We start from the raw sequence: 24998 nt of genomic DNA, 5'->3' as shown, positions 1-24998 counted from the left end.
AAAGATACCTGTAATGTCAATGTGTCTTTTGCAGTCCATTGGTACAATATTCTTTCAGTGTGCAAATCTCAAGCTGTTCTGTATTGACCAGTGTTTGTATTTTAAACAGTGTGTAGTATTTGAAGGACACTCATTGACAACATTACAAATAGCTGCAAAAATGTGAGAACATGTGGAAATACTTTTTTTTGTATTCAGAAATGACTTTTATATGTGATATCAGCATTTAGAATTTCAATGTATTGTATGTCCAGTTTTCACAAAGAGCTCACTTTTATTCTTGACATTGTTCCTCTACTTGGTATGTGGACTGGACAAAGACTTCTGAGTTCTACATACAACCCTCCACATATTTGTCATTCTATGGACAGCCTTATTACATTACTTACATCCACTGGTATATATTTCAAGAGTTTTTCTGTCTGTGCTTAACATGCTTCTTGTTCATAATAAATACTTTCTACATATCTCATCTTCATGGACTTCCTGAAATCAAGGATCTCCACAGTGACATTTCCAGTCAGTGAATCAGGCAACTTGTTGGCAGCTATACTTATTATTAACTGCATTAAATATGTGGCATGTTGGCAATGAGTCTTACATCACAATAATAATCGTATTATCAGTTTGTTGCATACAGAAGACATGCTAATTTCTTATCTATTGAGAAATGTGGGTTTTACAAAACTTTCAGCAGCCCAATGTCTCCAAATTTCTGCAAATTGAATTTACATGTATGCATTTGGAAACAAACATTAGAGGCACTCTGGAGTGTAACTATTTTTTATACTGAAAATGCTTATAAATTATTTTTTACACAAAACAGCCTTTATTTACATATAACATTCATGAAATGTAATCCTTTGAGTAATTGTAAAACTGTTGGTTTTAAATATGTGTAAGGCACTTCCGTGGATCAGTAGCTGGTACAATGTACCCCTATTCACACACAATTCAACCAGCAGCACTAAGTGCAAGTCTGAATGCAATTTCCACCATGTTCTGCGATGTACAGTCTTGATAACACACATAAACTTCTCGGGGATGAGGAGTGAAAAACAGCCTCCTGAAAACAGAAACAAATTTATTTTTACAAAATATGTTAAGAGAGTGTTATACAATATGAACATTCTGTCTTCAGTCAAGGGCCACTCTTTTATTGTAAAACGTAATATGTGCCTTAGTGGCATCCAGCGGTCATCTTGAAAGTGTATTGTTTTCAGCACTTTTCATTGTTCTTGACACATACTGGGAAAAAAACTGAACAGTTTTCAGTTGAAGTGACAAAACTAGCAAGTTAGAACTGTCATGATTAAAAGAATGCAGATGACATTTAAAGACTATTCTCAGAATTTATTTGTGACACAAGCAAATTAATATATTAAATTAAAAACATCAATTAGCACAGCAGTAGGAGATGTATGAAAAGATATAAAAATTTGTACGAGATTCAAAAGCTTTGTGATGAAATCAATACATGTCAGAGAAAGTTCACTTAAGCAAAGACCAATAAACAAGAAATGTGCCAATAGCGGCTGTCTTCAGCCACTGTCTAGGGGAAAAATGTGTTTATAGGTTTTCTGTTATGTCCTCTGAACATCGTTTCAAATATTTATGATGAAAATGATAAATTAATGTCCCAGAATGTAACACCAAAATTTCGTGTACTAAGGGTGTATATGAATTGTTGCTTTGCAGTATATCTTTTTTTTTTTTTTTTTAATTAGTCTTTTGGATTTAATTTAACTGGGATGGGATCTTAACTAAGGTGATTTCTTCATGAAATGTTTTTAATGCTCTACTTGAATCTTCTCAGATTGGTTTGTTGGTTGGTTAGTTAGCTAATTAGTTACATGTTCAATAGTTTGTTTGAATGATTCTTTTATCTAAACATCGTTGAATGAGTCAGTTTACAGGATATGTAGACATTATTAGTGTTAACATTAATAAAAATTTTATTTTCTAGTCCTACTGTTGCATAGACAGATTTTTTTTATTACAGACTACCAGTTTTTAAGTAAAAACACATCAATGGAGAAATGGTTTAAGGTTAGATTTAAAACATGCTTTGCCACCTATCATACATTTTATGTTATTAGGCAAATTATCAAAAATTTTTGTTTCAACATTTTGAACTACTTTCTGAGCCACTGACAATTTTAATAATGGGTAATAAAGGTCTTTTTCCCTCTAGTGTTGTAGGTATGAACTTCAATATTCTTCTCAAACTATGATGGATTATTTATGACAAATTTCATTAGCAAATATATGTATTCTGATGGTGCAGCCAAAATGCCTAACTGCTTGAAGAGGTACATCTTCATGATGACCATAGGTGAACACCATGTATAATTCTTACTGCCTGCTTTTGCACTATCAGTGCTTTCTTTCTGCGTGATGAGTTAACCCAGAAAATTATTCCATAAGACATTATTGTATATAAATATACAAAATATATCAAGACGGTTATTTGTTTGTTTCCATGACTGGCAATTATATGAACAGCAAAAGTAGCTGAACTTAATCATTTGAGCAGCTCAGTAACATGCTTCTTCCAGTTCATGTTTTCACCAATATGTACATCAAAAATACATCTCTTTGGAGTATTCTACCCTGTTTACTGACTCCTGTTAATGTGCTACATCCATTTTTGGTATGGCTGTGTGTTTTTTCTCAAAATTCAGTGAAAGTCTATTTTTAAAGAACCCCTTAATAATTCCTTGAAAAACATCATTAACAATATCTTCTGTTGTTTTCCCTCAAATGGGATTTATTATAGTACTTGCATTGTCAGCAAAAAGTACCAATTCTGCTTGATGAATGTTGAGTAGAAAGTCATATACATATATAAGGCATAACAGTGGACACAAAATCAGACCTTGTAGGATTCTCTTCATGATTTCTCCCCAGTCACAAAAATTTTCTTTCCTTCCAACATTGTTTGAAACATTCAGCACAACTTTCTGCATTCTGATGCCCTTCCTATCACTGCCTCTTTTCCCTGGGAAGGAATCTGTGTACCCCATCCGTCTGTGTGAAGTTTTGTCCCATGTGAAACTGTGAGAACATTTTTGAAATGTTTGCAAATTGTGTAACTGATGCAGGATGTGGGTACAAGCTGGGTTTTCACCTTGCCTGATGCCAGAAACTGCCTAAAAACCACAACCAAGCTGAATGGCCCATGGTGCCCTCATCCTCAATCTGCCAAGTGGATTCAGTATGGGTGTACTGTATTTTAATTCTATTAATTTCAGTAGAGGATGTTTGTGTCACTTATAGTTGCTTAAAGTTTTATTGAATGCCATTTTTAATATATTTCCTTGCTTCTTCAACTGAACCACTGAATTCTATATTTGCTGCTACGTACAAAAACTGATTGTTAAAAATAATGGCAACTTGTGAATTACCAGTCAAAACATTGTCATTTAGTGTTATTGTTGAGGCATCTTGTACACTGACTGGTTATGCTGCCTCCTCTTTCACAATATCCCATGTAGTTTTAATATTATTGTCTGCATTATTAACTCGTATGAAGATGTGCATATCTCTGGAAATTTCAATAACTTAAAATATTACAGTATCTTTTACAAAATGCAAATAACCTTGCATCTTCCCCTATTCTGGCTATTTTGGAAATTTCTTGTTTCCCCTACATGATATTTTGACCCTAGTTAACTATAGCTTAACTCATTTTTTTCCTTTTTCTTGTTTTTAATGGATTTTGTAGATAACTTTCAAATACTGACACAAATTTAGTGTGTAATATATTAAATTTCACATTGAAGTCTCTTTCCACATATATACTACATACCGTACTATCTTGTTTAACTTAGTCTTAAAACGATGTGCCCTGTTTCATTAATAAGCCTCACAGCATTGTATGAATATGCCTCAGAGCTGTATGGTGAAAGATTCTCTATGATGATAATATGAATGTTTGAAGCCATGCAGTTTTTCCATTGTGATAATATACATAGTTTATAGGAAGTATTTTGTTCATAAACAGAGTTGGAAGAACTCCTTGGAAGTCTTTTCACACCTGAGATGTTACTAAGAGTATTGTGTTTATTTCCATTAATTGAGCACCATTATCAGACAGTCCATTAACAATTTGGTACACATTAATTGTTTCAACCTGTGCACTGTCTATAAAAATGTTACCAGTCAACTGACCCCAAAGGATATTTTGTGACTAAAATTGCACTCGGTACTAAATATAAATGTTTTGCAATGTTTTACACTGTTAATCCTATGGCAAACACACGGTACAGTTAGTTAATCTCATGATATTTTGTTGTAACACATTTTACAAATATCTTGTAGAACACTTTCACTGAACAATTTTAAGAAAATACTAACATTTGTATAATATTTATCAATTGGGATTAGGATGCTTCATTGAATAAGCTGAAGAACTGTTTTTACCTTGTATACTGTTGTTAGTTGGTGACATATTTATGAAGGTGGACGCACTGATGGTGCTAGGAACCTGATGATTTTAAGGGTGTATGAGAGTTTTAAAGTTTTTGGTTAATAATGATGATGTATGGAGTTTGTGACAGAGAGAAAATATTGATGAAGTTATGAAGTACTGATGAAGCTGGAGATTTAAGGATATTAATTGTACAGGCACAGAAAGTTGTGATGATGTAGAAGGTATGAGGATACAGTTGTACAGAAAAGAGATTTGCTGTATTAAGTAAAACCACCACAATAAGCTAATGTGAGACTGAGGATATGAATTGCTCTTGGGTCTGGTGTAATTTGTAAAAACAATGATGAAACAAAGTAATGCCATATATAAATGAATTCTGTAACTCTAAGAGTACTTAAATAAACTAAATGTGCTTTTGGAAAAATACATATTTGCATCATAGTAATATATGTTGGTTTAATGTAGTTGGCACTTGTAATAACTTCAGAGGGAGCATTAGGCAACATTATAGCAAAACAGGGGAAAGGAATACAATAGAAGACAAATGGGAAGCTTTGACAGATGGAATATGGAAGGCAACAAAATATCACACAGCTAGAAACACAAGGCCTAGCAGAAATGCCTAAATAATACAGGAGATATTGAAGGTATTTGATGAAAGAGGAAAATATAAAAATGCTGCACATGAAACAATTGAAAGGAAATACAGGCATCTAAAACTGAGACTGATAGAAAGCATAAAGTGGCTAAGATGGGATAGCTAGAGGACAAATGGAAAGCTGTAGAAGCATGCATAACTAGGCGAAAGATAAATGCCTCACGTAGCAAAATTAATGAGACCTTTGGAGAAAAGAGAAGCTGCTGTACGAATAGCAAGAGCTCAGTCAGCAAGCCAGTACTAAGCAAAGAAGGAAGCAAGGAACGTGGAAAGAATATTCAGGGTGTTTGGCTATTATATGTATAAATGAAAGGGGATGTAAAATACAAATAACACTGATAAATATAGGTTTGGAAACCAACGGTAAGATTGAGTGCATGAACAACTTATAACAGGGTTCCTGAAGAATCAAACTGCGGATATGTACTTGAGAATAAACACATTACAACAAGTGTTTTACATGACCACCTTTCATGAGCAGGCAGGTTTCAGCATGTTTCCTCATTATTGCCTGTATACATTCAAAAATCCCAGATGTGTTCCAATTGTACTGACAACCATCCCCAATGCGATCCCAGAGTTCATTGGCAATATCGACAGGGCTGGAATACACAAAAGCTTTTAAACCTCCCCACACAAAAAAATCCAACAGGTACAAGTCGAGAGACCTGAGAGACCACAGTGATGATGATGTTTGGTTTGTGGGGCACTCAACTGCACGGGCATCAGCACCCGTACAAAGACCCAATTTGTACACAGTTCAATTTTAATACAATCCAATCTAGCCACTGTCATAAATGATGATGAAATGATGAGGGCAACACAAACACCCAGTCCCCGGGCAGATAAAATCCCCAACCCAGCTGGGAATCGAACCCAGGAACCCATGATCCAGAGGCAGCAACACTAGTCACTAGAACATGAGCTGCAGATGAGAGACCACAGTACTGGTGAGCCACATCTAATACACTTGCTGTCAAAATACTATTTACCAGTACTTAATTATCTGGAATGATGATAAAATCAAACAACCCCAGTTTCTCTCTATGTAATTTATGCCTCACTTGTGGTGTTTCAAAATACACGTAACCTTAAACATTAACAGTGTTGTAATATTAGCATGACTGCATTTGTGCATACATTATATTAGTTAAACTTTTTTATTTGTACCTTTAATAGTCAAACATCCTGTGCACTGGGGTCTGTATAAAGGAACAAACTTGAAGAAAATATTACAGAAAGAGAAGAGGAAGTAGGTGAAGATATATGGGAGATATAATGTGAGAAGAATTTGACAGAGCATTATTACTTGAGTCTAGCTGGCACCATGTAGGACATAAGCATGTGTCTGCATTCATGCACGCATGCTTGTGTGCATGTGTTATTTTGCTCTAGCTTGTCAAATGATAAAATCCACAAGACAGCAAGTTTTCTTTGTTTTTTGTGTGCATATCAACAACTTAGTGTTTCTGCTTTCCAGTGAGTGGTTTCCTTTAATCTTAATATGGAAAGTTAATTTCACAGTGCACAGTACTTATTAAAAAATTCCTGCTTCCAGTTGCAATTTTTATTTAATTTTACTTATGCACAATACATTCTCAGAAATAATTCCCATTGTAAAGTGTGTTTTATTATGGTCTGATGGTGTCTTAAGTGTCATGCTTGATGGGGTGTTTGTGAGTTGCTGCATTGTAATGGTGACTTTACTGTAATCTAAACGTGCAAAACGTATGATGTTCATTGTCCTATATATACTGGCAAATGGGAAAGTAATTGAATCTACAAAATTATGAGCTGCTTCTTACATAGGAACTCACACTTTTCACTTACACAGTTCACTGCAAAGTATCATATGTACAATACATTCACATTTGACACTAGCTACGGAACTAGATATATAAGTATTGGTAAAATTGTTCGTGTATTTAGATTACAGTACAATCACCACAATGAAGCAGCAGCTCATACACAGCAAGCAGCACACTTAAGGATTTCACAATAAAGTGAGCAAACACATTTGATGATGACAATTATTTGCCATAATGTGTCGCTCACAAAATAAATAAAAATTGTGACTTCCATACACAATGAAACTTTTACTTTTCATCATTATAAACTTATTTTACAATGGGTACAATGAAATTATAAAAATCAGACCTAAATCAGCTTTGCTGCCCACAGTAACTTCACGACTATTGTGTCTTTTGTGTTATATGATAAATTTGTTTTATTCCTAAAAATTGATTATGACCACAAAAAATTCATCAGCAAAACTATTGATGGAAGAATGACCAACATATTGTATGATGACACCACAGACAGAATGAGATTCTGTGTTTCTGTTGTCTTTTTTCAAGTGTCAGATGCAGAAGGATGCAAGTAATTGCCTGCTGCTGTGAAACTGCCTGAATCAGCAAAAGCAACAAAATCAATTCTGCACAATTTGTTGTAAATCATCACTGAAATGCTGCAAGTTTAATAATGGGCACACTACTATTTTATTACTGGAGTGAACATGAAGTCCACTGACAGAATTTAGGAGGTTGTTCAGTAACAATATAACAGATAGTGACCCCTCACCATATAGTGGAGATGCTGAGTTGCAGAAAGGCACAACAAAACGACTGTCTCACAATTAGATTTCGACCAAGCTTTTTTTCTTTAAGCAAGAGAGGATGCATTAATATTTCTGGAAAACCTGTTGACAGCCCAAAGCTGGGGTGTTGGTCAGAGGAACAATTCTTACATAAAGCAAAGTTACAGTTCGTGTGTGACGAAAATGTATGTGATGTATCATGAGGAGTTAAGCAATGCTCAGACATTTGAAGTTCTGAGGACAAGCTTGCTATAGCAATACTGGAAGAAAAATAACTGTAGATATTACCAAGAGCAATTAAATCACAGAAACAGGGCTAGTCCATTGAGAGTTTTGTGGACAGGATAAAGAAGCTTAAGGTCAATATGTAAGTTGATGAGGAGTAATGACACTAATAAGGTCCTTTGGCAGGAAGCAGAACAGGGTGCATTTTTGTGGGGATTCTCACCAGATGTATCATAAAAGGTACGGGCAGAGTTTCATAAAGACATAGTTGGAGCAATAAGTATAGTAACAGATTTGGAGGAGATAGATGCAGCAACCCAGTCCCACAGAAGTCAGGTGTGACCCTTGTGAGTAGTCAGGCCACATACAAGGAGACTGCCGTCAGCTGCAGTGTAGGAAATGTGAAAGAGTAGGGCATCAGATATGAGACTGTAGCCATAATAGGGGACATGACAGAAGGACAAAGAATGGGAATGGTAAGCTGCTGTTAAATGACAATGAGGCCTCCAGGGGCACTGAGTGGAGCTTCCAATAAATTTTAGCATGCTTAAAACATGTGCAGAAGCAGAATTTTGGTTAATTGGCTGGAAGGGGATGTAATTTTCTACTGGGCACAGGTGCCCATGTATCTGTCGAATGTTTTGACATCATAGGAAAGAGGCTTAATGAACCCACCACAACATGAGCTGCATGGGGTGGATGGTAGTTATGTACACTTACTGGGATCAGTGAGACTAAATTTTCGGATACGGGCAAAGCATTTCTAGGGGTGCATGGAAGTTGGCCTCAGGTAGGTGACGGTTACTGCACAATCTAACCATAGATTTCCTATAGGAAAAATCACCCTAAAATTGACCTTGGACAGCATATAGTGGCCTCTATGGGGAAATTGCTGCCACTGAACACTGCCACACAACCACAAGGTTCATCTCTCACGACAGTGGAACCAATTACACTGTATGGAAGGCCACTAAAGATAAATTTGCACAATAAAGTACCACAAGGTATAGGAAAACCACTGAGGGTTAGCATTTGCCAGAAAACATATTGTGTGTGGTTGTGCCACTAAAAGAGAATGATGAGTTGGATAAAATATGATGTTTTGTATGCAAGAGTGTTGGACACATACAGGAGATGGATGGTTACCAGCTAGAGCCTGTCACAATATATTACTTTGAGACAGAAGACATGGACATGTCTAAAGGGTTGTTAGTCACCAATTTGGAGGTTTTGGAGGAAAATGATCTGGGTAGGACAAACTCAGACCCTAAGCAAACGCAAGTCACCACTTTAACTGCATTAAATGAGAAAGTAAAACATCTGGAATGAACAGAAAAATTAGCAATGGGCCAGTTGTTAGAGTTTGAGGACCTAATTAATCAACATGGGTCTTTGCCAGTGACCCCAGTGACACAGCATAGAATCTCAACTGGGAATGAGCAACTTGCATATAGTAAACCATACCACATACCTCTAATACCAACAACTGGTGATGAAGGAGTTTATTAATTAACAGTTATGGGATAGTATTATTGAGGACAGTGCCAGCCCCTGGGGAGCACCAGAGGTGGATGTTATAAAGAAGAGTATGGACAGAATCAAAGCTTATCATTTTTGCTGTAATTACAGATATCCTAATAACTGTATGATTATGCATGCTTGTCCAATCCAAAATATAACAGAAACATTGGAAAATTTGGGGCAGTGGGGATATTTTCCCACCATGGCTCTGTGGAGTGGCTATCATCAGTTGGAAAGTGGCACCAGACGAACAGCCAAAAACAGCACTTACAGATCTTTCGGAACATTGCCAATATCATTGTGTGCCATTTAGGTTACAGAATACACCAGCCACATTTCAGTTACAGAATACACCAGCCACATTTCCGCATTTGGTAGATGGAGTTTTACGAGGGTTAAAATGAAAGCAGGGTAGGGCATATTTTGATGACACGACTGTCATTGCATTGGATATAGAAGAACATGTGTTATGGCTACAGGAGGCATTTAAGAGGTTATGTGCAGTGCACCAAATACAGTATGGAGAAGTTTCATTTTCCATTACAGGAAGTATGATATTTAGGACATGTGAATAGTCATTATGGAGTTCAGACAGATCGTAGCTTAATAAAGGCCATGCTGGATTTTACAATGCACTGTACGGAGAAGGAGTCTTTTTTTGGGTTTAGCAAATTGTTGTAGAAAGTTTGTTCTGAAATTTGCAGAAATAGAGCAACTTCTCACTCACTTATTGAAAAAAAATGAGTAAAATTTCTTTGGATGTTAAGAGTGCGAAGATCTGTTTGGTAAATTAAAAGAATTGTTGGCAACTGGTCTGGTGCTGATTTTTCCAAGCTATAGGAAAGAATTCATCTTGTCAGGTGATACAAGCAATCATGCACTCAGCTGTGTATAGGGTCAAGAAGCAAACGGAGCAAAGCAACTGGTGGCCTATGCCTCATGTCAATTAAATACAGTGGAAAGTAATTATTCTACTATGTAGAAGGAAATGTTGAGCCTCATGTATAGTATACCACACTTCTGATGTTATTTATATGGTGGGAAATAAGTAAGAGTAGATCATGCAACATTAAAGTGGCTATTAGTGTTGAAAGATCACCAAGCAGATGAACATGTTGGGCATTTAAACTTAATGAGTTTGACTTTAAAGTAATCCAACAACCTAACAAGAATCATGGGAATTCAGATGACCTCAGTGGAAAGACTGGTATGTTACAAAGAGGAGGTTTTAAAAAAAAAAGGGGGGGGGGGAGAACTTGGACCTGATGTAAGTGGTTCCAACCATGCAGTGGGAGGAAGGAAGGAGGTATTGAGACAATCATGTATTCATGTATTAATAGGAGAGGAGGGATGAAAAAACACGGAACAGCACATGGCCGAACTGTACTGGTGGCAAAGGCATAAACAGGATGTGAAGCAGTGTATGATGAACTATGTACCATGTGCCACCAATTTCATGTTTGAGTTAATGAAATAGCGTTGTCATTTATTGCTTATTCATAAGTTAAGGGCAAGTATGTTACATCTACAGTCCAATGGGAGAACAGCGCAATTTCATCAGAGAATATGGAAGATGGTACGTCATTATGAAAATAATCATAATAATAATTGGAATAGACTGTTAAAACGTGTTGTTGAAACATATACTTCTAAGATTCACAAAAGAGCAGGACTATCAGGGTATTAGGTAGTATATGTGTGGAAAATGCCACCGCCATTCGAGGCAGTGAAGCAAAAAAAGCAGGGGAGAATAGAGTGTCAGTATGGGATTCTGCAAAAACTTTACAAGAGGTATGGAATCAAATTCAGAAAGCCAATTCAAAATTCCTTGAATGTCAGAAATGGATGGGACAATGGAATGTGAAGCAACCTGAATACTATAAAGAACAATGGATGATGTTAATGACACCAAACACCCTGAAGCAATAGACACAGAAATTCTCACTCATTATCACAGCCTATATCAAATGATTGACACGATGTCACCAGAGCATATGAAGCTACACCTTCCTGGTCAAACTACAGCTGTCCACATTGGTCATCTCTATCCCTTTAGGGGCCCGTCAGACTCTTTACTGTCATTAATGGTGCCAGTCTCATAAAAGGGGGAAGGCACAGCAACAGGTAAAGCAGACTATGCATACCTTGTCATATGCGTTTAAACTCAGTGTTAAGTCAATGTGGAGATGACGGTCTGGTGTATTTATTTTCTTATTTATTTTTACATACATAATTGTACAAGTGGGTTGTTCCGTTTATATGTATATGTATTTTGCTTGACTGTACCAAAGTCATGGAGTGTTGAGGGTGACCATACCACTGTATGGTTGCAGACTGATGGTCAGATGTTTTCCATAACAAGTTAATTTGGAAGTTATAACGTGTGAATAAATTTCATTCTTGTGGTATGTGAACAGTTATTTGCGGAGATATCACGCATGTTGTTTATTTGAATTGATTTGTCTCATTAGTGTAGTAATTTGGGAGACTGTTTCATAATGAACTTCAGAGACAGGAGATGGAATTTGTTTATTTATTTATTTGTGTATGAGTCAAGTATAGTTACGAATATTTTGGTGTTGTAGATTTAGACAGAACAATGGGAGAGAAGTAACTTGCAGCTGACACATGGTTTGGCATTACACATGTTACGAAAGTCCAAACTATCATGAATACAAAAGAGAAAGAGTTGTTATCCGGAGAACAGCTGCAGAAGAATACCAACGAACAGTATTTCCTGAAGGCATGACCTCACTGGGCATACTCTGTATATGACCCAGTGGTAGTTATCATCACCTACTATGAGCAGGGAAGTTCGAAGTGAACAGAATGCTTTGAACTAAGCCACAGCGGGATACTCCCGAAGTCTTCCGAAGTAAGAGTGATTTCAGGTGTGCTGCAGGGGAGTGTCGTAGGACTGTTGCTATTCACAATATATATAAATGATCTTGTGGATATCACTGGAAGTTCACTGAGGCTTTTTTTGGATGATGCTGTAGTATATCGAGAGGTCGTAATAATGGAAAATTGTACTGAAATGCTGGAGGATCTGCAACGAATTGACGCATGGTGCAGGGAATGGCAATTGAATCTCAATGTAGACAAATGTAATGAGCTGCAAATACATAGAAAGAAAGATCATTTATCATTTAGCTACAATATAGCAGGTCAGCAACTGGAAGCAGTTAATTCCATAAATTACCTGGTTGTAGGCATTAGGAGTGATTTAAAATGGAATGACCATATAAAATTAATCATCGGTAAAGCAGATGCCAGACTGAGATTCATTGGAAGAATCCTAAGGAAATGCAGTCCGAAAACAAAGGAAGTAGGTTACAGTACACTTGTTCGCCCACTGCTTGAATACTGCTCAGCGGTGTGGGATCCATACCAGATAGGGTTTATAGAAGAGATAGAGAAGATCAAACGGAGAGCAGCGCACTTCGTTACAGGATCATTTAGTAATTGTGAAAGCATTACGGAGATGACAGAGAAACTTCAGTGGACGACTGCAAGAGAGACACTCAGTAGCTCGGTACGGGCTTTTGCTGAAGTTTTGAGAACATACCTTCACCGAGGAGTCAAGCAGTATATTGCTTCCTCCTACGTATAACTTGCGAAGAGACCATGAGGATAAAATCAGAAAGATTAGAGCCTGCACAGAGGCGTACTGACAATCTTTCTTTCCGCGAACAGTACGAGACTGGAATAGAAGGGAGAACCGATAGAGGTACTGAAGGTACCCTCCGCCACACACCATCAGGTGGCTTGTGGAGTAGGGATGTAGATGTAGATATAGATGTAGTACAAAGTGGAGCATCTTGGGACTGACTTGTCCAATTCCAGCAACAGTAACTTGGGCTATGGCTCTGTTCCTAACACACACACTACTGTATTTGACCAATAATTCTCTACAAATACTGCCAGCTAGGAACCTGACCTTCCTGAAAATACCTTAGATCTCACCACATTTGGCTCTCTCAAAGAGCCTATAGCTGCACAGAAGGAGTGCATAAGTGCAGAACAGATGTTCCCACATATTCAGCCCTAGTGCTAGGTCATGATCACAGGAATATCACCTTCAGGTGCAAATTTAATCCTGGTCCTCACTTATACAGCCTATGACTATCAACAGGGGAGAATCATCCACCATACCAAACTTCCAGTCCAGATTACCTACCGACTCAATGGGTCACCCCTTAGGTTTGACCAATTATGGATGTACCTATCTCCGTATATCATGTGACTGATTGAACAAAAAAGAAAAGACAGTAAGTGCAGAAATTGCAAAGAAGAGTGCATGACAGTGTAAAGAGTACTATGTTATTTTATATAATTAACAAGTTTAGCAGCACCTCAAGTTCGGTGATAAAATCTTCCTATTGGGGGTGAGTGTTGTGATTACACCCTTCTGTGCAGACTTCACAACAAATGGAGAGGTGGGCAACCAAGTTACCTACGAAACCTTGTTGCTGTGACTGGAATATTGCTGGCATAGCACGGTGCAAGAACCCCAGCCCGCTGCTGTGGTGAGCTGAATTTCCTCATCCCGTGGCCCCACACTCCGCTGCCTTTGTCACCTACATGACCAGTGCTGGACAGAGCAACTCAGACCCTTGAAGTACCTTGTCCTAGACTACTGCTAATGCCAAGACATACTCCACACATGCCGTTGATCCCATATTGGCCAATTAGCTTCTATTACACCAAGCTGTGATATCTACTAGCTGCTGGTCTACCAGCTGTTGCTAGACCTGATGTTTATAGGGTCTGAGCCAGAGCCACCAAGAGGAGACCAGCACTACAATGCCTTCATATGGTCTCTGGGCTTCTCCAAGGAGTGCCAGGTTCAGACGTCTGCACACCAGCAGGGTGTGTACCTGAATGACCTCTGGGTACATCTGGCTGTCCAGCACATGTACCTGCCACCTGCCAGATACCTGATGTCAGTGTTGTGACTCAGTGCTAACACAAATGCTGCCACTTTGCTGACGCAACACTCACTCACACTGTGTACTACACTGCTGTGGACCGTGCATTTTGCCTTGCACTGTATTGAGGTAGCAACTTTTGCCTGAGGGTCTACATATGTCACCAAGTCGCTGTCACCAAGCTCTTTAAAAGCGTCTTACTGGATAAAGGCTGTTATGGCTAACTGAACTCTTCTAATTCCACAAACACCAAGGGGACTGGCATCATCAGTAAGCAACCCATCGTCCTGCACATGTCATCCTGAGATTTAAAGGTGTTTGCATCCCTGACACTATCACATATTTGACATGACAAGGATCTTGGTCCATGTGGCTACATAATGTGGCACAACTATAAAAGAAGGTTTTGAGGTTTAATTATGGTACAATTACTTTGACAGAGAATAGGAGTAGGGCATGGGGATGGGCTTCAGACACTGAATGTAAACACAGAAAATTTCTTGACAGCTGAAGGTCTATAGGCGTGGCAGTTTCAAGTATGGTGTTGCTCCATCATGCCTGCTGAAGGTGTCATGCCCGGGACAGAACAGTGCTGTGATAGGCTGCCCACACATGCAATAATTTGACCCGCTTCGAGAACTTTCTGGATTCTGCTAACTTGCATATATAAAGTGGACACCCTCCTTATCCTGACAGTCAAAAGTTTTAACTGCTGAGGGAAATGACAGTGAGTGCTAATGAAAGTGCTAGGATGTTATCTTAATTGACATGGCTTGAAAATTGAGAACATTTTCCCCAAGATGTTAAATATTGGAAAATAATGATGTTGATCGTTTGACTGCGTGAATCTTAATACAGACAGGAGAAAGCAGTAAGAATGGATTCTATGTTACTCACCCTACAACCCAGTATGTCATTGTGGACGCTGATTTTCTTCCATTTTGTGACTGCTGCATGTTCATCTCAAACAACATGCCACATTCTTTAATAGCAACCAATGCTTTGTTTATGATGGCCTTGTTTATTTCCTGATTCATGAGTTTCTGAAGCACAGATAACATGGAAAAAAATCACTAAATTTCCATAACCATGTCCACTTGGAAAAGTAACTGAATACAAATTGATAGTACATGTGTGAGTACAAAAATATATTTTTACTGAAGACAGATGCTACAGACTGATAACTGTGTGTGTATGATATACAAACAAATTTTAACCACTCCTGAAGCAAGAGAATTCTGTGCCTATTGCAATTACACAAATCTTGGAAAAATTACTTACTGTCAGTGATAGTTCAAATGTAAGTTTGTGGATCACAATTGCCTGTTATGCAGCAGGAGAAATACTTGATTAGCTACCTGCAAAGTGTGGTTTTATGCTGTGCATCTGTATATATTGTTTGAAGTTACCAGTTTAGGCTTTTAGGAAGCTACTTAGGTATGAATACCAGTGTAACAAAATTATATCAGAATAACGATGTAAGGAAAAGACAGATTGCTATTTACTGTAAAGATGACACATTAAGTTGCAGACATGCGCAACTAAAAGATACTTACACATATAGCTTTCAGCCACTGCCTTCATTAGAAAAGGAAACACACACATATTGATTCACACAAACAAGCACCTCACACGCACATGACCACCATCTTCAGCAGCTCAGATTGAAACGCAGTTGTCACATAGAATGGAAGCAGCAATCTGGAGGGGGTGAGGGAAAGGAAGGGATAGCAGTGTACAGATGGAGGGAGAGAAGAGCACTGTCTGGCAGTGTGTGCAGGGACTGGACTGCCAAAAGTGACAGTTCCATCCAGGTCAGAGCTGCCAGAGATGACAGTCACATGTGTGTGGCACGTGACTGATTATGTGAATGAATGTGTGTGTGTGTGTGTGTGTGTGTGTGTGTGTGTGTGTGTGTGTGTGTTTCCTTTTCTGATGAAGTCTTCTAGTTGTGCCTGTCTGCAACTTAATGTGCCATACAATAACTAGCAATTGATCTTTTCCTTACACTGTTGATATTCCAGTCTGGAGTTTCCTTTGTTTAGTTATATCAAAACAAATTATTTTACTCAAATAATATTATGAAACACGACACACTGAGTTCATGGTTGATGGGAACCGTGAGAATCCAGTTCTGAATGATTTTCCCATCCCTTAACCACTTTTGATGTAACTGATGTTTACCATTATTTTCACTTCTGCAACTACAGTTTTCATATGTAATTTTTACATGTTGTTGCTGTGGTCTTCGGTCCAATGACTGGTCTGATGTGGCACTCTATATTAGTATATCCTGTGGGAGCTTCTTCAACTCTGCATAGCTGTTGCAACCTAGATTCGCTACAACCTGCTTACCGTGTAAAGCCTTGGTCTCCCTCTAAAATGTTTACACTTCCCACATTACCAAACTGATGATTCCTTGATGCCTCAGCAAGTATCCTATAAACTCATTCAGTCTACAGTCAAGTGTGTCACAAATTTTATTTTTCTCACATTCAGTTCAAGAGCTATTCATTAGTTATTCAATCTATCCATCAAACCTTCAACATCCTTCTGCAGCACCACGTTTCAAAAGGTCCTATTCTCTTCTGATCTATACTGCACACTGCCCATGTTTTACTTCCATATAAGGATACACTGCAAACAAATACTTTTACAAAAGTCTTGCTAACACGCAAATTTATATTAGCTATTAAAATACTTCTTTTTTCCAGAAATCTGTTTCTTGCTATTGCTAGTTTACATTCTATATCTTCTCTACTTTGAGCTTCATTTGTTAATTTGCTGCCCAGACAGCAATGTTCACAAACTGATTTTACTGTTTCATGTCATTATCTAATTCCCTCTGCATCACTTGACTTAACTTTAGTAGATTCTTTTTCCTTCGGTTCACTTTTGTTTATCTTCATCTTATAATTTCTTTTCAAGAAACTATCCATTCCATACAAGTTACATCTAACATTTCACTTCCTGTACTTATCCCTGCTATCTTCAGAATTTCAGAGTGTATTCCAATAAACACTGTCAAAAGCTTTCTTTAAGTTTGAAAATGCTCTAAATATTTTTATATATTTTAGAAAATCATGTAACTTCTCAAAACTTTTATATGTCTTTGGATTTCTTAAATGTGTTCCATTTGGTAATATATCATACACATAGTTAAAAAGTACACACAACAAAAACAATACCTTGAATGAAACAGTGTTTTGTAGAAGTTTGTGGATAGCTTGGCTGCTGAGTTTAAAGTTTGTGAGAATCTCCTGCATCTTTTGTGATTGCATTTGTTCACTGAAAACTGAAGGCGATAAGAGAACACCTTCACAGATGTTAAGATCAACATAATGGAACAACACATTATCATCTCCTGTAGTTAGTCTGGAAGAAAAGAAAAAACAAATATTACAATAAATCTTACATTTATTCCATTACAGACATGCACCTCAGTCTTCCGAAAACATTTAACATCAAAATTCTGATTCATATCAACACCAGATTTTCTAAATAAACAGCTCATTAAAGTATCTCATTTAATGATGCTTTCTGGCACAGTAATTAGTTCATGGAGTCTTTTACACTAAAAGCATGTATTAAGAGTAATAAGCAGTGTTCAGTCACTAATAATTTGTGTGTTTTACTTCAAACAAGTAAGCAGACTGACAAGAGGTTCACAACACACTTATGAACACAAGGTTTAATTCAATGACACATACTAGTATGAAAGTGAAATACTTCACGACAAAAATAGTTTAATAAAACTGAAGGTTGTTTAGAAAGGAATTCCTTAATGACACAAAACATCTGACACACACAGAACTTATTACTAAAGTTAAATTAAAAGCATTTTCCTTGAATATTGGGTTAACACCATAAAGAATTTATAACTAACAACAAATAGTACGTCTGGTGAAAAGATGATCATATCCATTACTAAACTTCAGCATTATTCTCTATTTCAGCTTGCTCAACAGTAAGTGGAAAGCACACTACCATACACACATTCCACAATCTGTAAACTGATTTTATAGAAGTGACACATTCATCATCCATGCAGAATGTTAAGTCCATACCCTTTGACAAAACATAATTCAGTACCTGGCTTCTGCATCAATGCTTGAGCAGTGAACAACAAACAGTAGCCAATGCATGTAGTTTGCACAGAGAGCGCAATTTGGCCATTTTATTATTCACTTCTTTCTGGAAGTGTACATTAACAATTTCTTTTCTGTCTGTCTTCAATATAACTTTTTATTTATTTACTTTTTTGTATATTTTATGGAAGTTAGTGATGTGCATTAGACGTTAGAAGCAAATAGTAGTTCGGTCGGATTTAGTCATAAATATTGCCTCTCAGTTTTTCAGACTATTAAACAGAACAGCTTTATGCATTTCCAAATCTTTCACTTGTTTAATTAGTTGTATCTATTAATGGAAGATGAGTAGGGACTACAAATGTCATGTGTGGATGCAAGGGGAATTGGCCACAGTTTGTAAAAAGATAGAGGCTATGTTGGCTGCAGTCAAGAGGCTTCAGGTGGCTGCTTCAATCTGCAGGAGCAAAAGGACCACTGGAGTGATGTCTATGGCACCTGTCATGCCACCAGTGTTGCCTGGGATCACTGACACCACTTTACCTTCCAATATAAATGACCTGAGTACTCCATTTCACCTGAGATTGAATGACAGACAATGGAAGGTTGTAGGCATCTATGTGGGGGAAAAATGCATGTATTGGCTGTATGGCTATCCCTTCACCCCCTAACAACAGATGTGGTGGACATTTGCTCATATGTTAGGACTGGGGCTAATATCTTCATGTGAGGTTCACATTTAAACAGAGGGAGTGGTTGCTTGTTCCTTGAAGCTCCTATGTTACAAGACTGACAAGAGTCTCCTAGGAAAATGGCAGACTGGTCCAAAAGGAAATCCACTGTAGACCCAGTATGTTTGCTCTGTGTGTGTGTGTGTGTGTGGGGGGGGGGGGGGGGAGTGTTAGTAATATGGAAGCAACTTCACTGGTAGCTACTGAATACACTGGGCACTGCTGAGGTACATGTTGTACTAATGCTGAATGTTTAATTCAGATTACAAGGAGAGGCAGGACAACAACAGCAGTGGTGCATAATATCTAATGAGATAAATAGAGAGACAGAATGTGAAATAATGTGAGTGAAGATAAGAATCAAAGTTTGCTTAATACACTAATCAGACATTTTCATCATCTGTCCTTATCAGTGCTGCTGTCTTTTTAAGACCTGATGTTGGGCGTAAAGCTGAAATCAGTAATCAGTTTAGATAAATTAAAATGTGATCAAGATTGTGAATTCTACAGTTTGTTTAGATATTAATGTCACCAGTCTTCTGGGAAGGTCAATATGACACCATTTCAAGCATTTAAGCACATAGTACCATCAGAATGAATTTTCACTCTGCAGCTGAGTGTGTGCTGACATGAAATTTCCTGGTAGATTAAAACTGTGTGCCGGAATGAGACTCAAACTCAGGACCTTTGCCTTTTGCGGGCAAGTTATCTACCAACTGAGCTACCCAAGCACTACTCACGACACAACCTCACAGCTTTACTTCCACCAATACCTCATCTCCTATCTTCCAAACATCACAGAATCTCTCCTGTGAACCTGGCAAGACTGGATTAGCCACAGCCTGGGGGATTGTTTCCAATATGAAATTTCACTCTGTAGTGGTGTGTGCACCAATATGAAACTTCCTGACAGATTAAAACTGACAGATACACAAACTAGGGACCTTTGCCTTTTGCAAGCAAGTCCTCTACCAACTGAGTCTGCCAAGAAATTTCTTATCAGCACACACTCCACTGCAGAGTGGAAATTTATTCTGGAAACAGTCCCATAGACTGTAGGTAAGCCATATCTCCACAGTATCCCTTCTTCTGGGAGTGCTTGTGTTACAAGCTTCACAGGAGAGCTTCTGTGAAGTTTAGAAGGTAGGAGATGTTGTGCTGGTGGAAGTAAAGCTGTGAGGATGGGTCATAAATTGTGCTAAGGTAGCTCAGTTTTTACAGCACTTGCCTACAAAAGAAAAAGGTCCCAAGTTCAAGTCTCGGTGCGGCACACAGTTTTAATCTGCCAGGAAGTTTCATATTGGGACACACACTGCTGCAGAGTGAAGATTCTTTCCAGAAACAATCCCCCAGGTCCCCCAGGCTGTGGCTAAGCAATATCTCTGCAATATCCTTTCTTCCAGATGTGCTCATCTTGCAAGGTTTGCAGGAGAGCTTCTGTGAAATTTGTATGGTAGGAGATGAGGTATTGGTGGAAGTAAAGCTGTGAGAACAGGTTGTGAGTCGTGCTTGGGTAGCACTTGCCCACGCATGGCAAAGGTCCTGAGTTTGGGTCTTGGTCTGGCATAGTTTTAATCTGCCAGGAAGTTTCATATAATGCCATGTTTAATAACAGATGCAGTGATTTATTCGTGGGCTATATTCTCTAAATGCACTCTAGGTCAATAATGTCTAATAGAAATTGTATTGGTAAAATTTTGGTATTGTCCCCGCTAATACTGAATATAACCTCAAATGTGGTGGCAGAAAAAGGTTTTCCTCAAGTGACAGTATACCCACAACTTTGCCAGCACATGCCCATGTCACATATATTTAACAAATTTCACACATATTTGTAAACATATTTCACCTGTATCTCTAGCAAATTTTGTCCTGCAGTTTCAGTTTCATGCAGTTCAATGTTCATGACATTATATCTCCAGAACTATGTCTCATACAATGAAATAATTTTGCATTTCACCCTGCAGCTTTGTTTTCACGTAGTTCAATGTTCATGACATCATATCTCCTAAACTATGTCTCGTACAATGAAATAATTTTACAGGTACATACAGTGGTGTGTGTGGATCTATCAGCAAAATGTGTTGCAGATAGGGTTGGTAGTAAATAAGTAATAAATTAAAACATCATGCATAATTCAATAGTTTTTCATGCACCTGAGTGTTTATGACATCATATCTCCTGAACTATGTGTCATTCAGTGATAATTTTCTCAAGTATACTCAGTGGTACGTATGAATACTTTCCGCAAAATGTTTTGTGAATACAATTATTAGTAAAGAAGTTATAATTAATAGGTCATGACTGATATGGCAGCTTTACTGCATGAACAGTGAAAATGTAGTAAGTGATAATTTTTTTCCTTTCATCATTTTGTGGTGGAGGGGGGAGAAGTGATTGAGAAAAGTCTTGTAAAGGTTTTACATCATGTGTTAAGTTGCTTTCAAGTCGCTAATATAGTCTGGTTAAGTGTGTTGATAAACTATGCTTCCCTTATATGACCCCTACCTCTTCAAGAGATAGATGGTTCTTATCCCCACTGTTGTTCTTTCCAGGTAGTAAGTGGTATGTGTACCAAGTTTGGTTGAAACTGATCAGGTGGTTTAGGAGATTTGGAGCAAACAAACATACATACTTTCTCTTTTATAATATGCATGGATACTGTTTTATTTACTCATATATGAATCAGCAACTATAGTTTCTTTTAAATGGGATGATGTATTTTTGTAATGAAATTTGATAGATTATGAAATAAGAATACTAATTATTCACATGTTGTAAAGAACAACTGAATTCCAACTTACTTTGATGGTATGATATCATCCATGTCCAATGCTACAGGCTTTCCAAATGATGTTGGATCATAAGGACTGCCCTCAGTGATATGTTCCTGAAAAGAGATCTATTTCAGAACAATAACTCTTCTCGCTCAAAGGTAAAAAATTAATGGAAACCCCTATAATAGCTGCAGCATATGCAGTGTTACAAGCCATAAATAAGTAACATGAGCTCATGTGATAGAAGCAATGACTGTTTGAGAAAATGGTTCTTGCACTGGACATGACCTAACTTCTGGAAAGAAATCATATCAAAATTCACCGTCTTTACAATCAATGCTATCATATTTCCTCATTCCTATGCTTATCCTCTTCCTACAATGTGAGCACTGAACTTCAGATTTTATGGTGCTATTATGCTGCAAGCCTTTGGAACTTACATTCAACTCTGAGAGGATAGTTCAAAACTATCTGAAGCTGTCACCAATCATTTAATTTAATCACTGCCTCTCTCCATTAATATCTTACACCCTCTGACAATAATTTTTCCATTCAAGGGCCACTGCAGTTTTCATACTGCCTCTCCCCCCTTAATTAAAAAAAGAGAGAGAGAGAGAGAGAGAGAGAGAGAGAGAGAGAGAAAACTTTCTTTCTACTTAAATTGTTGGTACACTCAAAGCAACAGTTTCTACAGGTCAGATAACCAGTGGCTGTACGAGTTGAGAGAGACTCATCTCAGTCACACTACACAATTAATATCTACATCTAACAAATCCATACCTCTTCAGTGGATTGCAATACTGCTTACGTTAATGACAGAGAGGCAGTTAATAGTATAAATAGAGATTTTTCTCTTGTCTCACTGAAGAAGAAGGAATTTACAGTCCAGAATGCTGTGTTCTATGATTCAGTCACCTAACCTCTGCTAATGCACACCTAAAAGTATTCCATTACCCTTGTATATTGTTACATTACCCAGTTCCATCCTCATTAATAACTTCTTCATCTTTGAGACCAGATTTATAAACACATTGTTGGACTGATTTGGAAAACAGAATGGTCCTACCCTCAACTAACTATCTCAAAGGCTGCATGGAAGGTTCATTTCTAAACTTCTAGAAGCTGCAACCCTTTTTGGGGCAACAACTACCTTGAAATGTGGTCACTAATAGCACCGTTACTCCTAAAAGAAGAGCCGGGCAGATTCATTGTCAGTCAAATGTATGAGTAATTTTATAAATGTAAGTTGCTGTAATATAGCAATGAGTGACAGCTTTTTCTTCTTCTTGGAATTTTCAAGCACCGTAGCACACTAATGATAAATATACACACCAATAACATAAATATACATGCAAGCAAAAAGCGTAGGTCAAAACAGTTTGTAATGTTCTAACAAAAAGATATGAAAGAGATTGCTGCATTATTTACTCTATTATACATAAATCATGTATCACAGATAAGCAATTACCTCCCAGTCAGATTCTGACTCTTCTGATTGTTCTGAAGGTGATTCAGAAAATCTGTCTACACTGCCATGTCTTGTTATACGTTCTCTTTCAGCTCTCCGACCCAAAATGGGAGCTGACTCATCACTCATTTCACTCATGACACTTGTTGCCTGACTAGCTGAGTCTTCTGATGTAGAGCCTTGTAGTGACACACCTACACAAGACATAACATTTGACAGAGAGAGAGAGAGAGAGAGAGAGAGAGAGAGAGAGAGAGAGAGAGAGAGAGAGAGGCTAGTGCATACAACTTTCATTTTTGCTCGAGTCATTCTGATTTCCAGAAATTTTATGTGAAACATGACATTATAAATTAAATCATCATAAAAATTCAAGCAGCATGCATAATTAAATTATTAGACACTGTACAGAGGGCTACTGAGCAATATCTATTACATTATTATGTCTCCTAAACAATACATGTCTGATAGTAATGTAGAACTTAGTTTGTATCTCATTTTAAGATAATTACTGAAATTTGTGGCTCTAATTGTGGCAGATAAAACACTATGACTTAGTAATGCATCAAATTCCGTAAATACATTTTAATCAACAATAAATCATGAGATCACAGAGTGTTATATGTGTTTAATGACTTGGAACTTTGTGTCCTAAATTCCGTAAGACAATCATATCATATATGTCGCTATGGAGGTGGGACAGGAAATCTGAGGTTTAACATTCCTTTTCTATGAGATCATTACATCCAGAGCATATGCACAGATTGGACAATACTGTGGTGTGTATTAGTAAAATCTTTTTTTAAGGAGTGATCCTGATATTTACATTAAATGGTTTATGGAAACCACAGTAAACTTAACATCTGGATGGCTGGATGGAGATATAGATGCAGGTCCTCCCAAATACAAGACTAGTATGGACTTTTATATGATGAGTAAAAAAATACATTCAAATGCTGTGATAAATGTGGTACACACATTGCCTGACATAAAAAGCAGAGCATCCAGAAGCAGAGGAGGAAAGGAAATGAAACTTAAAGGGTTGAGAGGGTATGCTACGTTATTACAGTGATTTTACACTACTGGCCATTAAAATTGCTACACCCAGAAGAAATGCAGATGATAAACGGGTATTCATTGGACACATATATTCTACTGGAAGTGACATGTGATTACATTTTCACGCAATTTGGGTGCATAGATCCTGAGAAATCAGTACCCAGAACAACCACCTCTGACCACAATAATGGCCTTGATACGCCTGGGCATTGAGTCAAACAGAGCTTGGATGGCGTGTACAGGTACAGCTGCCCATGCAGCTTCAACACGATACCACAGTTCATCAAGAGTAGTGACTGGCGTATTGTGATGAGCCAGTTGCTCGGCCACCATTGACTAGACATTTTCAATTGGTGAGAGATCTGGAGAATGTGCTGGCCAGGGCAGCAGTTGAACATTTTCTGTATCCAGAAAGGCCTGTACAGGACCTGCAACAGAAGGGTTTCGCAGAGATTGAATGAAGGGTAGTGCTATGGGTCGTAACACATCTGAAACGTAATGTCCACTGTTCA

At 37.7% G+C, this 24998-nt stretch overlaps 1 protein-coding gene across 2 annotated transcripts in view; it reads right to left on the bottom strand.

The window, feature by feature from the left end:
* Window positions 1-806: 806 nt before the first annotated feature.
* Window positions 807-24998, bottom strand: part of LOC126248318 (protein inturned) — a 267846-nt gene continuing 243654 nt past the window's right edge. Inside the window, exons 18-22 of one of the 2 annotated variants that reach the window (XM_049949204.1) lie at window positions 23431-23624; window positions 21990-22075; window positions 17555-17741; window positions 15264-15409; window positions 807-1066 (exon numbers count right to left, since the gene is read on the bottom strand). In XM_049949204.1, the coding sequence (XP_049805161.1) occupies window positions 955-1066; window positions 15264-15409; window positions 17555-17741; window positions 21990-22075; window positions 23431-23624 (725 nt within the window). In that variant the 3' untranslated portion in view covers window positions 807-954. The remainder of the gene's footprint in view (window positions 1067-15263; window positions 15410-17554; window positions 17742-21989; window positions 22076-23430; window positions 23625-24998) is intronic. The other variant, XM_049949205.1, reaches the window with a different exon arrangement.

This window comes from Schistocerca nitens, chromosome 3, assembly GCF_023898315.1.
Source record: "Schistocerca nitens isolate TAMUIC-IGC-003100 chromosome 3, iqSchNite1.1, whole genome shotgun sequence".
NCBI lineage: Eukaryota > Metazoa > Arthropoda > Insecta > Orthoptera > Acrididae > Schistocerca > Schistocerca nitens.
This window is presented reverse-complemented; position numbering and strand designations above follow the sequence as displayed.